Below are 25507 nucleotides of genomic sequence, written 5' to 3' on the forward strand. Positions count from 1 at the left end.
TACTGTTTCTTCTTCATTGGGGCTGGTGCCAGTGACATTTGTATTGACCTGACAGGTACCAGATGAAGATGTTTGGGTGCTGAACAGAAGGAGGCTTCCAGGCCTACCTCTTTTATGTGGGTTGTCATAAAGTATAAAATTCATTAAAAACCTAATGAATATTTCAATCTGATCAAAAAAATCCCTATTGGCATCATGATCAGCTCTAATCTTGAATCTGTACCATGAGTGTATCAAGAGAACTGGAGTGAAAAAATTGTAAAAGGTAATCAAAGGACATCATTCTGTAAAATCCTTGAGAAAGAAACCATATCCTTGATCTATATTCTGTAAACCACACTCATCAAGATCATTTGAAAAAAAACATTTTCTGTATGTAAGAAAAACAAGTCAAAAAGCAGGGAGTTGTACTACTACCACTCATAAATCTGCAGGACTCCAATTGAATGAAACAAATGGAATTAGATCTATGACTAATTGACTATCTTTCTTCAAGAAATCTAAAGGTTTGTTTTCTATATCATGTGAATGTAATCCAGATTCCAATCAAAACTTTCAATCCAAAGTATCCACAACCATTTACAGACTCCTTAAATACCATCATTGTCTAACTCATGCCTAAATGGTTCATATAATCCTTCTTCCTTGATATGATGATCACCATGTTTTCCTTCCCAGACCTCATCCTCAGAGTCATGTGTCTTTGGACTTGAGGAAGCTAGAAAAATTCAAGATTCAGATTTGTAAGTCAAAAGATTCAACCATATGCAAAAAGTGAAGAATGATCTCAACTATTACTTACAAGAATCAACAAATGGTTCCAGATCATGATCATCTAAGAAGATAAGGTTGAACAAAATCATAGAAACATGATTATTCAGATCCAATTGATTGGAAGAAGACAGAAAGGTAAAGGATTTGTTATCTTTAGTGATCCATTGTAATCAAATCAAAACAAGAAAGAAACTAAAAAAACCTTTTACTCACCCCCACTTCCATCATGATATAAATCATCAAACTTCATTGGGTTTGTAGTTCTTGGGGATCCCCACACTGAGCAAGAAGCCAACACCATAAGCTAAACTCATATAAAACAAAACTAAAAAAGAAAATTGTGAAAAAAAGAAACAATATGAACTTCAAGACCCACATTCCATCTGTTCATTGTCTTCCAAAGTAGAGTATTTCTTAATCCCATCAACAGGTAAAGATTTCACCAAGAATGGAATGATTTGAAAGATCAAGAAGATAGGAAAAATCATGATACCAAAAATTACTTTTAACTATCTTTTAAAAATCTTGATAAGAAGAAAACCAAAAATTAAACTTCAACAAGAATTTTGTGTAGGTCAGATTTGTGATTTATGGAAAAAGGAAAAAGTTAGATTGGTTGGATTAAATTAACAAGCAAACTTATAGATTCTGATCATCAGACATTTTCATCCACCAGAATCTATGTTACATGCTTCATTATCTTATTTAGTGAATATCTTTTAGGTAATCTTCAAACAGGTATAAGAAATGAGATATGCAAACTCTAGAAGAAATCAATCATGATACAAAACAACAAATTCAAGATACAGTCAACTCTGATATAACTCATACCCCTTGTAATACATACCTCTGACCTAACCCATGCTTTTTTGGTGCATAATTTTCACTTTTTAGCCCAGAAGTCCATTCTGATAAGACATACTAGGACATACTCTATCAAAACCTATACCAAAGGCCGTCCATAAAATGGTATGGGTTATTTCAGAGTTGACTGTATTTCAGTATATCTTATACTGAGAGAGAAACTAAAGCAACTCAGAATAAACCTGAATCTGCTTCAGTTAGAGTACTCAAAGCCATTATGTACATGTACACGTCCCCACACTTAGGATCATGATCAGTAGGTTTGGCACAAACCCTGGCCCCGCCGCTACAGAACTTGAATGATTATGTAAAATCATTTGGAGGATACTTTTTTTGGCGGGGAAAATGTGGTCAAAAGTATAATTTGAGTACCCTAAACCTAAACCAAACCAAAGCTTAGTTCATCCTGTACTATAGTCACCAATCAAACTTAACAAGTAGAATGAGTTCTAGCTTTGGCATTCTATCATCTCATGTTTTACTTTTGGTATAATCTCCTGGGGTTATGTTTCATGATCATTGGTACAAGCAATAAAATTAAAACCTGCTGAAAAGACGTGGACAGATGATATGAAAGAAAGAAAGGAAGATAATGGGATTTTTTTCCCGGTTTCCCAGTTTTTGTTTTTGGCTGTGTTTGGAACTTTCCCACACTCTCCTAGTTTCCCAGTTTCCCAGTTTACGTTTTTGGCTGTATTTTGAAAACTGGGAAACTGGGAAAAAACTCCCAGTTTTAACTTTGTATCCCATAATTTAAATCAAACTTGAATCCATCAAACTGATAACTAATAATTTTTTATAATTCAACATATCATTATCACAAAAGCTTGGTTGATCAGGAGTTCAATAAGTTGAATATAATCAAATTCATGTATTGTGAGATGAATGAAAGGAATAATGATTCTAAATCCCAATTGAACGAAGAAAGAAGAAGACAATCTCTGGTAATCCTAAACATTCTCTCTCTCATCAAGACATTTCAAAAATAAGACAAACTCAGCCAGAGGTACACTAGAGGAATAGACAAAGATCCCACTTGATTCAAAAAACTTTATAATCATTCAAGATCTCATTTTATCTTGATTAAACTTTTCATCAACTTCCTACATTTTCAAAACAAAACATTCTACAAATTCTCTTGCTCTTTATGAAAAAAATACAAACTAAAAAAACTTAACAAAAAAACAAGGAAATTTTTAACTTGGAATTCTTATTCTGATTGTTGTCTTTTTGTTGATTGAAAAGAAAGAAAGAGTAATTTATCAATTTCATGAATTTCAAACAAACAAAAAACATAAGAAAATCAAAATCAAAAACAGATTCATTTATTATTGAAAAGAAAAAGAATTAAGCAAAATGATTAAAACAGATTTTGATTTTTTTTCAATGATTTTTGTTTCAACTTATAAAAACACAGACATACAAAAAAAACAATTTTGAAAAATGATGAGAATTAAAGAATGAAAAAACAAACGCGAAAAAAAAGAGATTCTATAATCCAAGTCTAAAAGGTTCATCTCAATCAATTGTATGAATAAAGAAAGCAAAACATAATGGAACAATTTGAATTCGAAACCCATCATCCTTCAATCAATTCAAATTCACCAAAAATCTAAGCAAAAAAGCAAAAAAAAAACAATCATCAGTCAACTTGGTAAACGCCAAAACTTCTTGGTAAGAAACGAAAAAACAAACATGATCGACATCATTCCATTCAGCCGATTCATCTCCTTCCATCTTAGCTCTCCCAACTTTCAGCCTTTCATCCCAGTAAGCAATATTAATTCCATCTGATGCTTTGACAGGTCCCCAAGTTCTTTCACCGCTATCTTCGTCTTCTTCAACCTTGAACCATCTAGGTGAATGTTCACGCAATTCTCCTAATTCTCGTCTTCTTCTTTTACTTCTTTGAAAGTCTTCCAATGCAGATTTCAATTCATTTGCTTTTTCCCATGCTCCTCTTTCAAACGCATGCTGATCTGGTCTTAATCTCGAATCTGTAGGTGGTAAGAGATTCTTCAAGGTCGGATTCACTGCATTTAATGTGATCGCAAAGTTTGTTAAATTGAAAGGTAAAGGTTCAAGGATTTCGTCATTCTTCCAAATTAACATATATTCTCGTCCTCGACCTTCGACCTTTTGATCCGGTGCAAGTTCTCCTCGATCTGATGGATTAGATCCTCCGGCCTTTCTCGCAATTAATTGAGTGGTCCATTTTCCTGCTAATTCCCACACAACTTTTCCGCTTGTATCATACACTGATCCCTTCACTTCGTTTGCATCTTTTCCTCTCCATCCTCTAGGCTTGAATGTTAATATACATTTCTCGCCGGTTCGATGATTAGTGATCTCCATATCCTAAATCCCCATCAAAGGTGAAATGTGGTTAGTTCCCAAAATACTTATAATAGACAAAGAAAATACTGACTCCATAATGATCAATAGACGGTGAGCCGAGTATAAAGTTGCTAACAATCGTCGTCACTTTCTTCCAGCTATAATGTTCTTCAACCCTACTTGTATCATCTGCTACTCGAGGGTAAGACTCAGTACCAGGATACGTATCAGGTAATTTCAGTGTAGCATGAGCTACTCCAGTAGGTTTGATCTCAAATGATTTTCCAGTGAATCGGTTCTTGGCATCGGTCTCTCCAAAATATTTCCATCGGATCGATTCACAGTAACAAGCACTTGTTGGCTTTGATCGAGGATGAAAGGGTGGACGTGTGAGCCTCGTTGCAATATGCATTGGTGATATGAAAAAGAGACGAAAAGTAAAAGTCGACTTACAGGATGATGACTAACTTGCTCCGAAACATATCTATATTGTTTATCCGGGTCAACATACTCAAAGGTTTCCCCTAACAAAGGGTTGAAAGGCCTAGTAGGTGAAGACATATTCATGTCAACAAATGTCAGACTGAGAGAACGCAGGGTAAAAAACTCACTTCGCAAGTCGACCAACTGTACTCGAATAATTACTCATCGCAAATCCCGCCACATAAGCGAGTCTGACTAAAGAGTCTGAATGTTCAGCGGCCGCATCCACTGAAAAAAGAAAGCAAAACATCAGCCTTTGTTCGCCTCCCTTTCTCAATCAAGAGTTTATCCAAGCAGTAGAGAAATAACTGACAGCATTCAGAAAATTGCATATCCTCAGCCATACGTTGTAACATACTGACCGGTTCATTGAAGGTGACTGGAAATGAAATCTTGGTAAGATCCTTTCCAATACTATTCTTCAAAACACCCCAGAGTGAAACAGATGGCCGATCATCAGCCTTGATTGGTAAAGTCTTTCGCTTGGTTTCGTATCCTTTGCATATGACAGAGATATCTAATTCAGAAACTCGATTGGTGTCCAATGACGCCTTAGACACAGCCATAGGTTCGACAGCTATGGCACCAGTCTCTATGGCTTCGAAAAACTCGTCATCGTCATCATCATCATCACTGTCGACCGACGATGACGAAGCCAAGGGATGAGCGGATGGAGCTTGGTGTACATCTCCGATGGGTGATGGATTGACAGCTCCAGGGTTTAAACTTGGTGCTAAGCCGGAAGGGGTGACGATCTGCTAGGAGCGATGTGATGAGTATAATGAAGCAAAATTAAAAAGAACAATTCATCAACTTACCTCACCCACATATTCACTCGAACCAGGCCCGGCCAAGCCCCCAGGAGTACCACTACTCATTCCAGCTCTCAAGCTCTTCAACTGTTTCTTCCTGCGACTACTATCTCTAGCCACGTTCTTCAATTCTTGTTCCATCTCCGCTTGAGTAGCTACAATCATTTGCATATTTTCTTCCCACAGCTTTTTGGCTGCCAACTCTTGTTCATATCTTCGAATATAAAACTTTTCACGTTGATTGACTTTCAAAAAGTAATCGGAGACCATCGTGTTGAGGTCTTGCATTGATCGTTTGAGTGCCTCTTTGACTTCGACTTGTCGTTGAGTACCCTTGATCAGACTAGACGAAGAAGGCGAGGAAGTTAAACCAAGATTCGAAGTAGCCGTAGGAATAGGAGAATTAGAGATCGTGATCGAATCAATCAAATGTTCAGTCATCTCAATGTGTGCCTTGACACTTTGAGAAAGTAAATCGAATTCATTGTCGAACGGTGGTCTTCCATCTTGCCCTAAAATTCCATAGTTGTCATCATCTGTAAAAGAGCCGGCAAACATACTTCCAGATGGTGATTCTTCTCCTTGTTCCGGACTAGAATTGTTGGTCTTGGGGGAGCGGTTCAAAACTCGACTGTTTCTGATCCGCTTAGGAACAAAACTCCTTCGGTGTGAGGCTGGGTGTTGCTCAGCGTTGCTGATTGAAGGTGATGAGGATTTGCGAACGAGGTGAGTTGGTTGATGAGGCGAGCTATCCTTGGCCAATTCAATGGCTTGTTTAAGTGCATCGACCCATCTCATGACTTCTACGGGATGAGCCCCTTTCAAATAAAATTTCGGATATGAACTACCTAATTTGGATGAAACTTCGAATCGTAGTTTATCTTTAGTGATATCGGGTCCAGTCAGGATTGCAACTGACATGGCAATCGACCCTCTGACAGCTTTTCCCTCATCCTTTTGATCTCGATAATAACTCAAATAACCTTGATTTTTGATCCGGAAGATCAGTCATTTGTCAAAGAAAAGTAGCAGACTCGAGATCAACTTACCGTTATCCAAGACTAGCCACCTGATATTGTAGCCCTTGGCCATATTGGTCCATTTGCTGAGATAACCTTTCAAAGTAGGTTGCTGAGTAGGAACCAGCCCGAGGGAAGTGGTTGGATTTCCCAAACCAGAGGAAGCAGAATGAGAAGTGACAAGACCAGATGGTTCAATTTTGCTTTGAGCGTGTGCTAGCAATGCTCTTCCTTCCGAGGTAGCAGCTACCGATACAAATACCGGAGAATTAAATCAGTAATCGCCCCAAAAACGAAGAATGAAATGATCGAATAAGTCTACTAACTCTGTCTGAGAATACCCTTGACTTTCTCATCCTTGGCGACATCAATTGGCATTTTGTTCTTACGATCTCTAGCCAAAACATCAGCTCCCCTACTAATCGCCAAACCTAGCAGATGCAAATCCCGTCTTCTAGCAGCTATAATTCGAACAACAGGTGAGTCTTTCAAGATGTAGCCAAAGAGATCAGGAAAAGCGAACTGACCTTCATGTAGAAGAGTCGTACCCGATTGTTCTTCTTTAAGATTATAATTAATCAATTTAGCACGCGGGCAATGCAAGAGTTTGAAGAGTTGATCAGCAGCCGATTCGTGATTGTTGATAGGAGTCTTGCTGGTTTCATTTGTGGATGGTGCGCCGATAGAATCAACTGCAGCTTGGCTGACAATCGCAGTTTGAGGAGATGCAATATAAGCCGAAAGTAAAGCCAAGAAGCTACCAGATAATTGAGCACGTGAGACTGAATATACGAGAAAAGCAAGAAAGGTCAGATGAGTAAAAGGACAGAATGAGTAAAAACTTGAATACATACCTTGAACCAATTTAGCTACTTCAGGATGTTTACAAACTTCTAAACAAGTCTTTGAATCAAGATCACGAATTGAATCATCGACTTGAGGTTGAGCCAAGAGAAGAGCTACTACATCGGTTCTACCCAAGGCACAGGCCACATGAAGCGGGGTTTGACCAGAAGCATCTTGAGTAAGGAGATGTTTAGGTGATGAATTGGAAAGTACAAGTTGAACGGTTTGAGCTGAATGAAAGAAACCAAAGATTAGCACTTGATTTGAGAACCACGAATCAGCTGAACCAAACTCAACTGCTTGCACATCTTACAGCCAAATGAAGAGGAGTGATTTGATAGATTGGAGAATCTGAATCATGATGTGGAGTAGTAGAATGATCTTGATATTGGTTTAAGAGAGTTAAGATTTGAGTTGAATCGCCTGAACGTAAAGCTTGTAAGAGTTTGAAACTACGAAGTGATTCATCGACTGAAGGAAGCGTAGTAGCTGTTTATATAGTCAAATCAAATCAAACCAATGGTCATCAGTTGGTAATCAAGTCAAGTTAAAGAAATCAAGATTTTACATTTCTTTGAATTTGGACCCAGAATCTTAGAATAGATGGATTGATTTGAATTAGAATGACTAAGTTGAGTACTACTGATCGAATGAAATTGATGCTGATTAAGTCGATGATTAGGTGATGAAGTTAAACTTGAATTAGATCTTGGTCGATGATCATCAGTTTGATTAGATTGACTTGGATTGGATGAAGTGATGGGAGTGGTGGGAAGGATTCGATTGGTTAGATTAGTAATCGTAGTGGGTGAGGTTTGGGATGATGGTGATGACATGATCAATCAGGATTGGTTGAGCTTGGATTGCTGTGAGATGAGTTCAATCGAATCAATTAAGCTTGGATTGCTGTGGGTTGAGTGGCTGTGATGATAAAGCGAAGAAGAAGTGATTAGTAAGTTAAGATGGAGAGAGGAATGTGAAAAGATGAGGGCAGACGGAAAGTAAAAGAAGTAAAGGGGACACAGTGTAGATTATGAGCTTTACTTTATATGGATCCGAGGCTGGGAGTCTTGCAAATTATGTAAGATCACCAAATCGATCATCGATGGTTCACTTTGAAATTCATTTTAAGCCATCTCATCTATCTCATCTCTTTAGTCAATCCATCGAGCAATCAGCTTTTCCGCTTTTGTTCTCAACTTTGGCTCAAATTCAAATAAATCTACTTTATCTTCTACTTCATCAATTCTTTAATTTCTATTTTTACCAAAACACTCATCTCATAGTTCTTTTCGCACAAAGACTTAAGAGAGTCTAAATCAAAATGTAAGATGGCATCAACCCATGCTGGTAACTTGGAAACTCGTCTTACAATCGATTCAAAAAGGCTTGTCCATCCCCGCCCATCGCAGTCAAACTCTAGCCAAGCCTCTTCTTGAGACCCTAAGTGTTCTGCCATCAGGGTGTTACGCGTCTGTTATTGGTTTCCTTGTAAAACGATAGGGGTTTCATGAAAAATCTCCCGAAAAATCAACATTGGTTGGAACTTTGGACTAGTTTGCAAAAGTTTAACCAATGTCTCCTTGAACAGGAACTCCCTCGATGCCATTCTATACATAGCAATCAACCAAAAAAAAGATAGCTACAAAGTATGTCATAATCATACCACTTCATTTTCATTATTTTCTTTGGATTCATGTCATTCTATACATACATAGCAGAGATCCAAAAACACTAAATAGCTACAAACTATGACATAATCAAACCACTTCATTCTCATTTTTCTTCTTCTTCCTTTGATTTACATGTTTTAAATCTTCAAAAACACATTCAAATAAAATAAAATTAACAAAAGAAAACCCCATTTTCTTTAATCCCTTAGCCTAGATTCTTCCATCTCCAATCTATCATAATTTTGATTTCTACTCTTTGAAATCCAATGGATCATCATCATCTTTTGATTTAAATTTCGATACTGACTCATCAAAATAAACAAAATTACTAAAATCAAAACAAATCCCATCATTGAAAACTTGGATGAATGTGGTATCCATTTTGATTTCATTGGGTTTTCACTTTGATTTCTTTCCCATTCGTCTAAATCAATTAGTTTATCTTTTTCTGATCGATGGGTTTCGTGCCATGCTTCTTCTATTCTCATGGGATGTGCCTATGATGATGAAAAAGATTTGGATTTTTTTTGAATGGTTTGGAAGCTTTTTAGGGATTTCTAATCGAACACTTACTTCAGTGGTGAATACATATTCATCCAAACTCAATACATCATCTTCAACAAATAGTAAATAAAAGTATCTAAAAAAGATTATCAAAATATAAAAAAACTCTCCAAGTTAAACTTCATTCAAAAAGAAACAGATACTTACTTCATAGTCTCAGCCCACCAAAAACTTTCCATAAAATCACCATACTCTGGACTTTCTCTCAACGGTCCATCTTCCCATCCATCCCATCCATCAGGTTGTAAACCCAATGACCGAGTAAAGTTTCGTGTAGGCATCCGATTGACTTGATTGAAAGGTGCAAATAAACCGGTTTGATGGGAAACCAAACAACATCTTTCGATCGATTGCCACATCTTCCATCCCATCTCTTGCCACTTTGGATCTCCTGTGATTCGAAAAGCGTAGAAAACTGACTGATGTAGTCGGGTTTGAATCAGTGCAACTTTTTTTGTCAAAATGGTATTCTAGTAACACTTACTTCAATCACTTCAGGTCGTAAGTAATATCTATGATAAATCAAAAAACAAAACCATCTTGAATGAGGTTTTCAAACTTCGAACTTTTTGAAACTACTTACCCTCCACTAGGGATATAACCAAATTCATCATAAAAATTTAATTCAATTCCATCTGGTGTACTTGATCTTCTGGTGTCTTTATCAATAAAGTCAAAGATTTCAGGACCCACACCTGAACTAAAATCAAAAGCAAAAAAGGATTCGAGTCAAACTTTTTCCGTAATGTAATGAATTCGAATCGACATACAAAAATAAATAGAATATCAAGATCAAAGAAAATGTATTAAAGCTTACCGAGTAGAAAAATATGAGTCTGCGCAAGTTTCAGTCTAGTTTAGATACGTGAACAAAAAGATGACATCAATATAAGATTCTGATAAGTCTTTTTATTAAAATAAAAAGTTAAAGATAATGTGACTTACTAATTTGAGTCCATAATCTACAATAGTTTGATTCTTAAGCATCTTTCCACCCAACATGAAATTCCCACCTAAAGTGCAACCCACCCAAACCCAAACTCAATTCTCTTTCTCAAGCTTTTAATTGATTCATCTCGAAATTCAAACAGAACACTGACCAACAAAGCAATCAAGATGAGTCATTCCATATACGACTCTTCCATGAGCTTTACGAGAAGCAAGAAAGGTTCTCTCTTTAGTCTTGATACTTGATGAAGATGAAAAGAAAGGTAAGTTGTAGAAAGACGTGGATGGACGAGTTGTAGCTGCAGAAGTACGGATCAAGTGCTTGAGAGTCGAATCGACTGCCAGTGCCCAATCTATTCCAAAAACAATCCATCGTTTAATATCAATTTAAATAGAAGTATGATTGGGAACTTACGAGTTAGGTACGAGGAGTCTCGGTTTCCGGTAAGTAAGCTGTATTTGTTGAGGTACTGTTTTTAACAACACTAGGGTTTAGCATCCTTCAATCCGGGGAGCATCCGGTAAAGAAGTTGGTAAGACGATTTACCTCGTAAAATGAATCTGCTGCTGGTCCCCATGTGACTTTTTATAGGAAAGAGTGCCGAAAAGAAATATGTTCGAATGAGTCATCTTTACCAAAGAGTTTATGATAAAGGATCAAAACCAATCACCCGAGTCTATTAAGAGTAAAAGCATATCAGATAAAGTATTTCATGTGATCATAGTTATGATTCTTACCAGAAATTGGACGAGCATTCATTGGATCCAAATCAACCGAACTGAAAAACCCCCAAAAGAAAATGTATATCTCAAGATCAAAACGAATGAAAAAAACAAAGATAAAGGAAAAAGAAAAGTTCAAAACGAAAGACTCGTACTGTAAACCAGGCCAGATTTGTTGATTGTTGATGATGGATTTCATGGAAGTTTCAACAAGATCAAGGTAAGTGGAATTAGTTGTATACTTTGAAAGTTTATAAAACTCTATAATTAATGATCCTGATTCTGCTAAATTTGTCTACCCCCCCAAAAAAAATTCAATGAATAAAGATTCTAAAAATTCAGAAATTAGAAATTTTATGGAAAGGTATACGAACTATGTTTCCATTTGATTCTAGTAAAGGTTTTTGATTTGTGAAATTCATTTGAGCTATATAAATCAAGTTGGATTTACAATCAATCTTTAGTGATCAAAAACCAAACTGAGGTCCAGACTTTTCCAAAGAAGACTTAAAGAATCACTAACGAAATGGTAAGATTGACATATTTTGCCATGCATACATTAATTGATCTGCAAGTTGAGTAGCTTTAGTGACCAGAATTTGATCTGTCCTAGCCGAACCTTCGTAAGCAGATAATAAACCTCCGATATATCGAATCTGATTATATTCAAAAAGTTTGGTGTAAGTTTGAATGTAAGGAATTATTTCTTGGTTCGGAGTTGAGATAATACTGAACTGTTGATTCGAAAACAGATACAGAGGATTTCGTTTTGGTGAAATCAATGGTATGAAGATGTCGAATAGCTTCTGAATATTCTTTCTAGAAAAGATTCATACTTGTTAAGATTTATAACTTTTAAAGATGGATCAAATTAAACGAGCTTTTTTGGACTGACGTTTAATTGCATTACTTGAAGAGTAGAAAGTGAATCCACCAGAGTCGCGCCCCAACCATTTCTAGTATCACTTGGTTTGAGTGATAAAGCACCAACTGTTTGATGAAAAAGGATTGAAGCTTCGATAAGTTACGTATTGTTGTTTTATTCTAGTTTGATTTACAGAGACAACTGACTTTCATCATGACCCCAAGCATGTGCTCGATAAGTACTCCAACCTTTTTGAAATAAATTACGAATATGATTAGCTCGAAGTTGAGAATCAGGACCTAGATGAATATGATCAGCTTGGATTTTGATGGCATTGAATTGGGAAAGCGAATTGAAGATGATGAAGAATGTTATGAAGATGTGGTTTGAGATTGATCGAGTTGAGAGATGATGAAGTTGAGATCTCATGGCTACGATTTTAGATTCTTGAGTGAGATGAGGTGAAGAGGTTCTTATACCAGTTCAACCATCCAGCAGGGTTTAGGGGTTGGTATTGGATCTACACCTCAATTTGATGGATTGAGTGATTGACCCACTGAGATTGTACATTCACCAACAAAGTCTAAACTGTCTTTTTTGGGCGATCGATCGTGAATCGTGATGGCTGCAGGTAGGGTTGTAAAATTTACTAAACTCATTTTCAGCAACTCTTCTACAAAGCAAGTCTTGTTCAAGATCCATCATCAGACAGACATCCTCAAAAGCATCAATTCTAGTGACGATGTCGAAAAGTGTAGAGACTCTTAACAAATCATAGGTTTTGATATGCTAGAAACAAGGAAACACAAAGATCAACAAGTTGCGATCGAGATCGATCTTTGCAAGTTCAACTAGCTTATGTAGTCGAGGTGCGTTCCTATGGATGGTTGATCAAGAAAATTCTTAGCATGCTGAGAACAAAATCTGATAGTTTGATACATAGGCTGCGCCACTCAAGTTTGCGGAACTTCGATTCGATCGAAATATTGAAACATTGAAGCTTGGACATAAATGAACCAGAAAGCTGCTGATCAAGGAAGTTCAAGCCAGATTGCAGGCAAAATTATCCAAACTTTAGATTGTAAGTTTCCTCGCTTCAAAAAGTTACAACCACGAACCTGAAGCACAGTGTTTTTTATTTCCCTTCTCAATCCACACGCGCAGGACTGAGAATAACAATTGTCACACTGCGCACGTTACAACAACATATCTCTATCATGTCTCATCGAGGTTATAACGATGAGTAAACCAGTCAGCTCTTCACTCAAACTCCCATCTTGCGGCTTGTAAGGAGTATAATGGATGATCCGTTTCATTTTGGATGTATTGAATCTGAATTCTTTACCTATCAATTCGTATTCACTCTTTGTTCTGGGATTCTTGGGGAAATTTCAAGTCTGGAAGATCTTAATTCGATTTTCTTAAACATACACGCCAGCATAGATAACGCAACCTATACCACTTTCCTTTTTTTAATCAGATTCAAACTTATCAATTTGCCTTTAACCCTCTTCTTTGGAAAGGGATTCAGCACTTCTCACAAACATCTCGGCGGCTCTCGGCCTAAATACGGGAATATCTCAACAACTGATACATATATAGATTCTGTATCTTCATCATGAAGTACTGGCAGCAAGTGATTCTTTATCTGTTGTACCATCTACATGGGATCTATTCTCAACCTCAACTCCCTGAAAAGGCCATAAGGAATTCTCCGAGTGGATCATATGCACCTCAAAAAGTCATCTGTCCAGAAGGCCTCCACGTTCGACAGGCTTCAATCCAGGTTTCGTTGCTCTCCTTTCTTTCTTCATTCAATTCATTCGAGCTGATATAATCTTGTGTACATCTTTTCAGGGACCATTAGCTAGTCAAGAGCAAGAATATGTGACTAGTAGAGCTTCTAAATCAATTCCGATTTGGAAAGAATACCTTTCAAGAGTTCGACTTCATGATTTTTCTGTTGAAGATTTTCTAGAGAAGGCAGAAGCTGAAGGTGGGAAAGCAGGTGAAACGCTTCCTAATGTTGGTTTAGCTTTTAGTGGGGGTGGTGTGAGGGTTAGTGAAAAAAAATCTTACCATAGAAATGATGGATACGGTTCTTTGACTGAATTGATTTGATATCACAAAAGGCTACTCTGGTTGGTGCATCAGTGCTGAATGCGCTTGACTCCAGGAATGAGGAGGCCTCGAATGCAAGAACAGGTATCAATTTGATCATCTCGACATGAAATCATTTCCAGTCCAAAAGATAAATCTAAAACTTTCCCGTGATGATTTATAGGCGGCGTGCTTCAGCTGTCAAACTACGTTGCGGGTCTTTCAGGGTGGGTTCAATGTTTAATTGAAAGATGAAGACATATGGTATCGAAAAGAATAGCTGAATACAAATTCTTTTGATCTATCTCTTAATTGATACTACTCAGAGGCTCTTGGCTAGTAGGGTCTTGGGTCTGTCTCCTTGCGCATGATAAGAACCCGAACTCTTGAGAACGTCACGAGAATTGAACATATCTTTCTGATCGCAATGGTGTCTTCCTTTTCTAGGTAAGTCAGATACATTCCATCATCAATATCATATCTACATATCTCAGTAGCTTTGAAAAAAACAATATTGACGCATCCTTCCCCCCGTTCTACTGTAATAGGCTATCTCGGATTTTCCTACTTTGCCTGAACTCAACCGCACTGTATGGCGTTTAACAAATCACAATCAACCTATGGACTTAGCCACGATTTTCCAGTATCCTCATTTCATAAAGGTCGCGAAAGAAAAAAAGAAGGCAGGTTTCCTAGCTAGCTTAGTAGAGTGAGTGAAACTCGAGTTTGCTAAGGACACGCGATAAACCGAGTGGATTAATGATCGACTTCTAATTTTGATATGAAAAGCGTTTGGAGTGCAATGATATCTGCACATTTCATGTAAGAAAGGCTAATCTCCAATTGAAACCATTGAAAACTGATTCCTGTTCTAATGATCAACCGTATTAGAAACGACGACGACGAGGGAAATGAAGTTCTGTTTTCATCAATCAGAAATGTTTCTCATTACAAGGACCACACTGCACCATTTCCCATAGTGACTGCGACTTCTAGGTACAAAGGAACAGGAGAAATTGTGATTGGAAGCCCTACATGTTAGTTTTGATGTTTTGATGTTTTTAGACAACCCAATTCCGGAATTTGTTTTACATCATGATATTGATTTGGTATTGTTATTGCTCTGTAGACGAATTCACACCCGAAGAGTTTGGTCTATGGCATCCATCTCGTAAGACTTTCAAGCGATTTATAATCTATGGCGAATTACTGTGTTATGATTGGCTCACCGTGTCTTTCTGTCGATTTGGATGGTTCAGTAAATGCGTTTATTCCATTGGATTATCTGGGCACGAGTATGCAAGGAGGTGTTCCTTCCCATGATGACTATTGTGTCAAAGGTCAGAGATTCTCTTAGGGTATTGAGCTCTTGAAAAACCTTGCAAGACATATTGATGTGTGAGGTACTATCCGGACGTTCTGTAGGATATGATAATGCTGGGTGAGATGTGTGATGCTTTCTATCTTTCCAGTCAATCTTACTAAACTCTGTGAATCTTCTGCATACCAAAATTCAAGTTTCGTACTTGGAACCAGTAGTAATATCCTCAGTCAGTCAGCAAATTCACAGCCTTCTGGTACATTGTTCAGGCTGTTCTCAGGATTATGGAGATTATGTGTGTCAGGCATATATGATGAGGCACTGGTAAGTATTGAAAGAATCGAAGCGCTATCTGATCAGTAAATGTCTCCTAACGTACTTTGTTAAATCTTTTGTAGATCCCAAATCCATTTGTCGGTAAGGGATCTTTTGGCCTTTTCGCTCATGATTTCTTAACTGATATGGATGATTTCTTCTCAACTATTAGGGCTGGGTGTGGGCTTTGGACCTGGAAGTGGCTATCCAGGTAGGTGTTCCGGAGATTTCGATCTGAAAAAGTACAATGTTCTTTGGGCTTATCTTTCTTCTGAAGATAGGGACTCGGACAAACTTTGCTTAGCAGACGGAAGTTTTGCTGGTGAAGACATTCGTAAGTTCAATGATATGTCATTTTACAGATGTAATCAATTTTCGAAGTCTCATGATCTCCTAATTTATCAATCAACAAGCATTGTGGCCTCTGGTGATACCTTCACGCAAAATGGATGTGGTCTTTGCTGTGGATGCTCGCTCAGATGGAAGACAAGCAGGGTCGCTGACCGGAACTGGATATTCGAATGGGACATCAATATACAATGCATATCTCAAGAGTCAACTACCGGAGTATTCAGCGTATCCGTTCCCAAAGTGAGTCACAGGCATAAATCTTGAAGCGTTATACTATCAAGTTTCTCAATACCATTAGTTGATCCTAACAACAAATATTTCACAGGGTTCCAGATCCTGCCTTAGAGGTCAGTCTTGAGCTAGTTCTCGCACGACATTTCATTGATCCTAACAACTGATGAAACTTTTTGACTCTCTTGGGTGTGGTTGATAGTTCACTGAGAAAGGACTTCATCAACGGCCGTCGTTCTTCGGGTGCAATGAGACTAGTCCGTTGATAATATACTTTCCAAATTACTATGCTGCATCGCCAACCGATGTCGCAACGGTCAAGGCGACTTATACAGTGAGAAGATCTCATAGCATCATTCTCTATGTATCCTCGTAAAAGATATCCATCCAAACTCTTCAAAGCCTGACTCTATCGTGATTTGTAAACTCACTTCAAACCTAGGGTAAAGAGATTGATGGTTTTTTCGCCAACGGTTTCGGTTAGTACAAGACATATCCCTCTTTGTCAATTCATAGAAAAGCATTAAATCAGTTGATGTTTAAACTTTTCAAAATAGCTATCACAACTCAAGCAACAGGAGCTTCTTTTGAAGATGGATTTTCTCCTGGACCTGAAATGCAAGGTGTTTTAGACAGAGTTGGACCGATTGACAAAACAGATTGGGCAGCTTGTTTAGCTTGTGCTTTGATTGATAGACAAAGAATTAGGAATGGACAACCTCGGACAGTACAATGTGAAACTTGCTTTTGGCAATTCTGTGCCTGATATTGAGGATCTGTACATACATACATACATAATCAACTTTTGATAAAGGGCGTGTTATATTTTGCTTTTGATTTTCTCAGTCTCACTGGCTGTCAATCTTTCTATTAATTTGGGGTGATAATCAAGTATAGATGGTTTTATTCTTGCCAGTATGATGCACCCAGGTGTCAAAAAGCGGCTCAATTTTTTAAAATACGTTGTGATAACATAAAAACTCTTTATGAACCTCAGGCTCAAGGGAGTAGAAAATCATCCTTTTCTATGTTGCACGTATCAAGCCTATGGTTTACAATGTGGAGAATCTCCTCAAAATTTTGAATTTTTGAGAATGAGGTTTCCCACCCAAGACCAAGAACTCTTACTATCTGTGGTTGCCCCACCAGCCATTTCACAAGCATAGACACCTTCAAGCATCCTACATGCATTATGTTAAACGACTCAAAATCAAGAAATTCTCTATCTTGCGAGGCTTCAAGAGAGCATTCGAAGTCTCACGGGAAATCTCACATCAATTTGGTTGCTCTAACTTACCGGCCGTCATACCATTGAGCGCCAGGGGCGCCATGTCCGGGGCACAAGAGATCATCAAAAGATGATGAGGTATTCGAAATGATTTGATATATCCTTTCAACCCTGTACAAATGATTTCACTTGATGAATAAGGTTAGACAGCTTAAGAAACAAAAGAAAATAATCCGATGAAATCCATCAGTAGTCCAAAGTTGCGACCTATGATTGTGATCTTGGTATGGGTCCGTCAAAGGCAATCAAGTACCGTCACGGCAATTTGTACAAGCTGAAGGAATAAAAAGGCTCTCGTTAATGAAGTGAAGTTTCCAGAGTTTTGGGAATGGACTGACTTATCCACACAGGATTTTTTGGACTGCAGGTGTACTCGTATCTCGCGTGGTTGTAACAAGCTGAGCCAGTTGATCCGGATGTAAACGCAAACAAAATGCTGGAGTAAGCCATGAGAAGCAAGATCATTGAAAACTTGGCTACGCACAGTATACTTTGTTATCGGCATGCCACTCGTACTCTTCACACCGCTGTATACTGGGGCCCGAATTTCCAAGTCTGCAGTTATCCATTTGGGCCCATTTATGAACTGAGATTGGCGTCATTTGATCAATTTACACTAGTCAGCTTGCTTATGAGTCTTCATATCTGAAAATGTGTTCCACGAGCAAAATACTTACCCCCATTAGAGCAACTATCGATTTCGCAGTTGCGTTGGCTGTCGTCCGATTTGTCACCCCAACAATCTTTGGAATAAAGCAGAAACCGATCAATCTCAAGTTCAATTGTGTGGGGAATCGTGTGCGAGTTGAACAGACAAAAAGCGTAACTCACCAGCGGGATCGCTTCCTCCCTGATATCCGCCTGTGCATGTGACTGTAAACGGCACCACAGAGGATACAAGCGCACAGAGACAAACGGCTGAGACTAGCGCGGCAAACTTAAAAGACTGATGAAACATCTTGGTGTGCAAAGTAATCAAAACAGCGACGGAGGTAATGGAGATGTCAATGACAACTGAGAATTGTGAAGTAAGGTGTCTTTGGGAGTGAGGAAGCTGCTGAGAAGTGACTGATATGTGCCTTCTGTCTTGATATTTATATATGAGGCTGACCTCCGATGCGAGAAGGACGAGGTGTGTTCTTTGGCTGTCCGCTGTGCCCACTTCCTGGATAAAAGAAACTCCAAGAATCTTCTTGCAGTAAAGCCAACTGCCGGTGACTCGGATTGAAGGCTCTGGTGGTGGTTTCCTGATTCTCCTGTTTCCGCCATTCGACCATGGTTGTCCCCAATTCGGAGGAGAGGCTGAAACTGTTTTTCCGACGCAGAAGCTCATCAAGGGCATTTTCGGGCACAAACACGACTCGGGTTCGTCGGTGGCTTCAAAGCCAATTCAGCATTCTTCCAACCAACTCAACCAACATAATCGTGAGCTAGATGGGAGAGATGCGGTATCAGTCTTTCTCTGAGACTACCTGAGAGAAGCAGTGAGACATACAGGTATAGTTCAATCCCGGTCTGTGTGGCGCGTTTTTTTTCGCATGGCGCTTCCTTCTCTTTATAAGCCTTCCACTAACTACAGAACATCTAGACATCCATTGGTCAATTTCATTGGTCAAAAATAATACATACAAAAGACGATCGAGTTGATAAAATGCAAAATGAGATGTCTTGAAAAGCAGAAGTTGGAAGCATTTTAGGTTGGTTGAAAAGAAGTGATATCGAGTCCTTTTCGTGAAGATTATACATACAAAGAGACAGTTTGAAAAGATGGCGACTGAGTCGTTTTTGAAGAAATCAAGACAACGCAACAGATAGAAACCTCTTACATCAAAGTATCTCGCTCCGATGACAATGCATTGTCTTTCTTGTATCGGTTTTGCTTGCTACTTTCATTCAAAGTAGCTTGTTCCAATAACATTTTGTTGTTTTGTAAGTTGCTTCATTATCAATACTTTGATATGTAAGTGGTTGTAGCGATAGAACCCCCTTGACAATGTTTCAGGGGGATTGGAGTGAGTCTGAAGGTATAGATATAAGGTGCACATGGATGACTCGACAAAGGTTCTTGATTCTTGATGAGGTTATCGAAGTGTTAACAGCTTCTTTGAAGTCTTAATGATGAATTTGTTCAAGTCTTCATACATATGTACCAGTTGCCACCAGCCTGTACAGACAGTGTACAAAAAGCCACCATCCGGTTTACTTTTTTGTTTGTCTCAGGATAGTCTCAGAGCGAGTTAGTCTCAGAAAAAGACTGATACGGTTACGCTCCCAGCTAGATATGTATTGGGGAATACGAAACTACGCAGATAGGGGCCCATAGCGCGGTCAGTTCTGACGTCCTTTCTCAGTCTGTCCAGCTGAGAGCAACATGAATCAAAGGAATCTGCTGCCTACAAGAGCATCACCACCGGACCGACCAAATCGCAAAACTTACCTCTTCCCGTATTTAGCCACCCTGACGTGATTGATGTTACATACGTGACACTTCGAGGGTTTGATTAACCAGAAAAGTGATCAGGGTTTGCTTACAGGCTGCAACGCAGCAACGACAGCGCTCACTCTTGCTCGCGCCGCGCTCGTATGTGCTCGCCAGTTCCCCTGGGTTTGGTTTACTCTCGCTCTGAAAATCGTTCAGAAACGTCTCAAATGAAATGAAAATGAGACGGTTCTGGAAAAGGTTGGTTTCAGTTCCGGTCCGGTCACTTTTGCCCCCTGGTGTACACCACCGGAGGCTCCTGTGCCCCAATTTGGTCCCCTGCGGCCGAGATCGGGTCGGGCCCAGAAGCCGCCAGCAGACTGAGATCTGTGGCCCCACAGCCACATGTCAGACGTCAACCTCGTGATCACTGCAAGTAGCACTGCAGGCCTACGTGATCCTCCCTAATGTGGCCGCTCAGCCGCCGCATGAAGTATGACCACACCCTTGCTCCGCTGCACAAAGGTTGCCGTTAACAGTGCTCACACCTATTGCCCACCTCCGTTCTGCCCTTTGCACACACCTTTTACACTCACCAATCACACTCACCACACGCCAATTGCACCACTCCCAGATATGGTGAACTTAGCGCAACAACTCCCATGTCCCGATCGTTGTCAGTTTCATCCACCCCTCCACTTGAATATTCACACCAGAGTCCAGTTCACTTAGATTGTCATCTTTCTTGCAGACATTACTTTGCAACCGCACGACTCCAAATTTCGCTGTGAAATTTGCGGTGGGAGGAGCATGCGTGATTATTGGCCTCATATCACGGCCGAAGGTCATCAAACATCCATCCGCCGCCTAGTCGAACAACAGGCTGGGCACGAACACATGTTAACGGGGGTTCATAGTCCCATGCACCCTGATAGCCCTATCCTGCCACCGGTGATTGTTGATGGCGAAGGTCCACAATTGCCTACGCCTCAAGAGTCACCTCCTCTTTCGCCACTGACCCTGCTCCGCGGCTTCAATCGCACCGAGAGACAAAACAATGACGACGACACCTCGGACGACTCGGAAGGCCCCATAGATTTTAACAGCTTGAAGCAAGCACTTGAAGCGCTTGCTCAGGCTCAGGATGAAGGCACTGATGCGGAAAACAAAAACAATGTCCCCCCTGACGATTCAATCAATGAATCGGATGATTGGTACCCCTTCAAACGAAAAGAGGTAAGCAAATCTTTACTCCAGTACTTGCCCTCCCAATTGAAACACTGACGCATTCCAATTCTACTCGAACAGCAAGTGGTTGCTTTGTTGATTATTGGCTCCAATCGTAACATCCTTTCGCGGTCCCAGTACCAGAGGATATGATCAGTGTTACGCATCTGTGATGTGAACCTACCCGAGTGGGGTTCTGTAAGAGCTTTGAGCCGTCGTTTGAAGAGCAGGTTGGGAATTAAAATCAAGGAGCGGCTGAGTCCCTCAGGCATGCCCCTTTTCGGACTTGATGTTAAAAATATCGTACAAAATGTGAGCCCTTCAATTTCTTGGACACTTTTCCTTTCAAGGTCAGCTGATGTGTTTGTACATAGGAGCTTGCGAACCCATTGGTCAGCCCCCACCTTGTTTTTATCCCAGAACTGGCCACCGACGAACCCACGAATCGCCTCTCCCAAAGCCAAAAATGGCGCGAAGACTACTCTCCAACTTTACGGGTGCAAATGGTTGTTTTGGCAAACAAGAAACACCTTTACATATACGAGCCTGTCCAGCTACAAACCCATCAACTCGTAGTCCCTATTTTCTTTTATCAACAACACGGAAAAACTTTGGCTAAGTGTCTCCCGGCTGATGTACAACCCCATGCTCGTCAACCAAACCATTTCCACATCATGTTGCCAGAAGAGCGTGGGTTTCAATCGGCTGAGCTGTACACCATTGACGTCAACAATATCTGGAAACAATTTCACGAGATCACTATGGACGACGGTGTGTTTCTCAAGGATGTATGTCGCCGTATGTATCGTAAGTCGCTTTGCCCCAAGCTTTTTAAGTCAACCAGGACGATCATATTATCTTTTGATCAGAACTCGATGGCTATGACTTGTTCACCATTCCCATGGTCAACCCATGGCGGGAAAAAGCACAAGGCAGGGTGATTCGACATGTCCCCCTCACCGTGTACTCTGACGACACCTCTGGAAACGTGTCTAAAAAATTTAACAAGCACATGAGTATTTATTTTACTCTGGCTGGTTTGGCTCCTGAATGGACGAACCAAGAGTTCAACATCCATTTTTTGGCGACCTCGAACATAGCTTCGGCACTAGAATTATTTGATCAGATTGTGGATGATATAAAGTAAGCGCCCACCAACTATATGTATCCATGTATCAGGAATTCGCGTGCTAATGTTACACTCTTTCCCAAAGCGACATTGGTTCAAACGGGTTTTTTGCATATGACCACTGCCTTGGCGAGGACGTTCTAGTTATGGCGGTGGTCCTTTGTCATGTGGGTGATTCTCCCATGCATGCCGAGATATGTAATACAACCAATCCGGCCATTACCCTCACACCATGCCGAATATGTCAACTCCAGGTGGCGCGTCAGGTCAATAAGAAAGAAAACCGTTATGTACGAGATTTTTTGGGTCGCAACGACCTGGGTCAGAAAGTCAGTATCCCACATTCATCTGCTGTATTTCCGTATATCTTATATTTGCATTGTTCAGACCGAGTTACCTAGCCGCGATTGGGAGGTTACTAGATCACGCACCCATGAGGTGTGGAATCTTGCGCAAAAAAGCAACTCAAAAAGCCGGATTGACGAGAAGCTGCGCGAATACGGACTGAAAGACACGGTCACCGAATATTTTCACAAGAAGATCCAAAGTGCCCATAACACACTATCCTCGAGTGATGTTGAACAACTGTTCAACCAGTTGAATAACGAACAAGGCCTTCATCTGTTCAATCCCTTCCTCAGGCTGCAAGGTATGTGTTAGGAAACAAATTTGTCATTTTTGCCTCACTCAGGTTTTTCCAAACTCTTTTCTCAGGTTTCGACGGACATAAAGATACACCTGTCGAGAGCCTTCATGTTGTCTTGCTAGGTGTGGCCAAATACTTGTTTCGTCATACCATGCACGACCTATCTTTGAAGCACGGCTCCGCCGATCTTGATGATGTCTTTGCCAAATGGAAAACCTTTTCAATCAAAGGACTCAATGTCCCTCCTATTATCCCAAATACCCTCATTCAATTCAATTGTAGCCTTGTAGGGAAAGAATTCCGCACAGTCCTTCAGACTGTGCTTTTCGTTCTTTTCGACCACCTCTCAACCGAAATGCGACATCTTTGGACCTCCTTATGCCTCCTTGGATCCTATGTCTTCCAATCGGAAATTACCGACCTCGACTTATATCTGCAAGAGTTGGATGCACACATTGACAGCTTTCTGCATCAAGTGGTGCGCATGTCGGCTCAGTGGGTGAATAAACCCAAGTTCCACATGTTGGTGCACCTCCGCAAGTGTATTCGGCGTTTTGGCCCAGCGATGCTCTATTCAAGTGAAAAATTCGAGTCTTACAATGCCTCTTTGCGGAATGCCTCCGTACACTCTAACCGACAGAGTCCTGGTAGGGATATTGCAAATAACTTCAATAATTTGGTGCTTTTGCGAGTGTTGCTATCTGGGTCGTCTTTCTTTGATCATGAAATGCAGGCCCGTGTTAAAAGTGGACGAATGGTGACAGGATTATTAAATCAAATTCCAGAGTTGCGCGTGGCAATGGGATTGTGAAGTGACCGTCCCTCCAATGACGATGCGCTCTTCACCGCCGGAAGTGAGTGTTCCAAATATTTAAAGCTGATGATGTGTAGCTAATTATCACACTTTTCATCGTCTCCCAAAGAGCTCAAAGAGACTCAGGGACAGTATCCTGAATGTTTGGCCCAATACGCAGGTGAACCTCTTCAGGAACTCAACAGCGTAACATTACCGAAGGGCCAAAAGATTGAACCCGGTGATTTTGTTGTGGTAAGAAGCATTTATTTCCCAACTGCTATCTCGTCTGCTGTGAAATAAGTGCCAACAGTGAACATTCTTTGATTTCTAGTTGCAAGACTGCGATGATATTTTACGGGTGGCTTCCATATGGAAGCCTGTCGGCCGTTCACCATCGCGAACACTCCTGGTATTTCACATCTGCCACCGTGGGCGCATTTTGCCTTTTTATGGAATGCGTGAAGTAGTAGTCACAGAAGAGCAAACATTTAAGCCAGTGAAGGTAATAACTGACTTACATACATATTATTTCCAGGAAACAAGCAGTTAACAACGTTCACTCTTTTTCTAGGCAGTCCAGTGCCTAATCAACGTTCAGCACAATTGTCACGATGGCAATTGTTCTGTTGGGCAATCAAACGGACGCCGACTCGAAAGGAGAGACGTGGGCAATTCCATTCCGATAATCTCTCACGACGAGTCAAAATCTTACGTTTTGAATTTGGCGGCTCACTATTCCGCAGGAGTGCACAGGCACCTATCTCGAGTTCAAATATCCAACGTTCAATGTGAACAATGGAATGAAGTAATAGAATTGGGAATTCGAACGTGGAAGGCTGTTCCGGTGCGGCCACCGCAACCACGCAAGCGCAAGGCCAAAAAGATCACACAGGACGAATCGTCTTCAGATAGTGACTCTTAAACCTTCGACGGGCCCAAAGTGGTCCTTTGTTTCCCAAAATATCTTTCTGACGCGCAAATCGCCTTTCAAACACTCTGAGATTTGTCTTTGTTATTGGGTCCTTTCTTTGCGTTGGAAAAGCACCTCCAATTTGTTCACATCTGGTTATGTTGCTGTTGTGAGGCGCGAATCCCCTTTCACACTCGCAATCCAACCTGAAACTCCTTTTTTGGGTCCTTTAGATTGTTTGAGAGAAGATATGGTTTGACCAAGAACACAGATTGATATGGTGCACCTTTGAAAATGAACATCTTTCCTGAGCGGACATGCCTTCCGAAATTTTTCCATTTTTGCAAAGGGAAATTGCAAACTTCTCACTATTTGGCTCGCTTTCTCTGGAAAAACCAGTTGAATGACCAACAAGGCTCTCCCTTCAATTGTGGCCGTGGTGTCTGTTGTGGAGGTCCCACAGGTCAGATTGACTCATGTCTGTCCGTTGGGCAACAACACGTCCACCTTTCGCGGGTTCTGATTGGTCCACCAGTTTTACATCAGTGAAGCGGCTTCGCTGATTGGTTGAATCATCTTTGACACGCGAACAAGCTCTCCACTGAAGTGGTATGTGCGTTGGGCAACTCATTCCTGCAGACCTTTTCATTGGTCTGCACTTTCAATATCATAATCGCCATCACTGGATGGAAGTTTGACCTTTCAGACAGACACATTTGAAAAGCGCACATTAACGCGTTGACGGTCCCATGGGCGACAAGGCGACTTTGGGCGGCTTCAGAGTGGTCTATCATTTCACCATGGGTTGAACATGCCATCAGGCGCAATCTTGCCCCCCTGGGTTTACTTTTGTTTTGAAGGTTTAA

The 25507-nt window shown here is 40.2% G+C and overlaps 6 protein-coding genes across 6 annotated transcripts; 1 reads left to right on the top strand and 5 right to left on the bottom strand.

Moving 5' to 3' along the window:
• Nucleotides 1-348: 348 nt before the first annotated feature.
• Nucleotides 349-1346, bottom strand: MELLADRAFT_124016 (uncharacterized protein; the record flags this gene model as incomplete). Its single annotated transcript, XM_007417412.1, has 4 exons — nucleotides 349-718; nucleotides 803-835; nucleotides 988-1053; nucleotides 1151-1346. The coding sequence occupies 4 exons, from the start codon at nucleotides 1260-1262 to the stop codon at nucleotides 591-593; spliced, it is 339 nt and encodes a 112-aa protein (XP_007417474.1).
• A 1531-nt stretch (nucleotides 1347-2877) lies between these two features.
• MELLADRAFT_45770 (uncharacterized protein) lies at nucleotides 2878-8119 on the bottom strand (the record flags this gene model as incomplete). The annotated part of the gene is made up of 14 exons (XM_007417345.1): nucleotides 2878-3250; nucleotides 3334-3996; nucleotides 4067-4336; nucleotides 4429-4519; nucleotides 4587-4686; nucleotides 4772-5213; nucleotides 5277-6253; nucleotides 6320-6401; nucleotides 6471-6505; nucleotides 6616-6750; nucleotides 6817-7071; nucleotides 7144-7365; nucleotides 7433-7624; nucleotides 7704-8119. 14 exons carry the CDS (start codon nucleotides 7969-7971, stop codon nucleotides 3218-3220), a joined length of 3765 nt encoding a protein of 1254 aa, XP_007417407.1.
• Nucleotides 8120-9515: 1396 nt separating this feature from the next.
• MELLADRAFT_94782 (family 47 glycoside hydrolase) lies at nucleotides 9516-12337 on the bottom strand (the record flags this gene model as incomplete). The annotated part of the gene is made up of 14 exons (XM_007417400.1): nucleotides 9516-9791; nucleotides 9857-9884; nucleotides 9956-10072; nucleotides 10190-10224; nucleotides 10318-10385; nucleotides 10473-10673; nucleotides 10736-10790; nucleotides 10868-10902; nucleotides 11059-11099; nucleotides 11199-11338; nucleotides 11418-11470; nucleotides 11567-11849; nucleotides 11939-12057; nucleotides 12115-12337. The coding sequence occupies 14 exons, from the start codon at nucleotides 12335-12337 to the stop codon at nucleotides 9516-9518; spliced, it is 1674 nt and encodes a 557-aa protein (XP_007417462.1).
• A 1189-nt stretch (nucleotides 12338-13526) lies between these two features.
• On the top strand, nucleotides 13527-16992 carry MELLADRAFT_94783 (uncharacterized protein; the record flags this gene model as incomplete). The annotated part of the gene is made up of 18 exons (XM_007417401.1): nucleotides 13527-13694; nucleotides 13766-13966; nucleotides 14041-14113; nucleotides 14193-14235; nucleotides 14335-14359; nucleotides 14557-14717; nucleotides 14798-14830; nucleotides 14900-15045; nucleotides 15138-15179; nucleotides 15268-15348; nucleotides 15434-15449; nucleotides 15527-15653; nucleotides 15728-15746; nucleotides 15817-15978; nucleotides 16058-16235; nucleotides 16321-16342; nucleotides 16429-16560; nucleotides 16711-16992. The coding sequence occupies 18 exons, from the start codon at nucleotides 13527-13529 to the stop codon at nucleotides 16990-16992; spliced, it is 1911 nt and encodes a 636-aa protein (XP_007417463.1).
• A 767-nt stretch (nucleotides 16993-17759) lies between these two features.
• On the bottom strand, nucleotides 17760-18472 carry MELLADRAFT_124174 (uncharacterized protein; the record flags this gene model as incomplete). Its single annotated transcript, XM_007417411.1, has 5 exons — nucleotides 17760-17788; nucleotides 17853-17912; nucleotides 17999-18100; nucleotides 18192-18257; nucleotides 18346-18472. 5 exons carry the CDS (start codon nucleotides 18470-18472, stop codon nucleotides 17760-17762), a joined length of 384 nt encoding a protein of 127 aa, XP_007417473.1.
• A 5522-nt stretch (nucleotides 18473-23994) lies between these two features.
• MELLADRAFT_112855 (uncharacterized protein) lies at nucleotides 23995-25459 on the bottom strand (the record flags this gene model as incomplete). The annotated part of the gene is made up of 4 exons (XM_007417410.1): nucleotides 23995-24174; nucleotides 24250-24314; nucleotides 24465-24567; nucleotides 25283-25459. 4 exons carry the CDS (start codon nucleotides 25457-25459, stop codon nucleotides 23995-23997), a joined length of 525 nt encoding a protein of 174 aa, XP_007417472.1.
• Between the last annotated feature and the right edge of the window lie 48 nt (nucleotides 25460-25507).

The sequence above is a fragment of the Melampsora larici-populina genome (genome assembly GCF_000204055.1).
Source record: "Melampsora larici-populina 98AG31 unplaced genomic scaffold MELLAscaffold_72, whole genome shotgun sequence".
NCBI classification, from domain to species: Eukaryota; Fungi; Basidiomycota; class Pucciniomycetes; order Pucciniales; family Melampsoraceae; genus Melampsora; species Melampsora laricis-populina.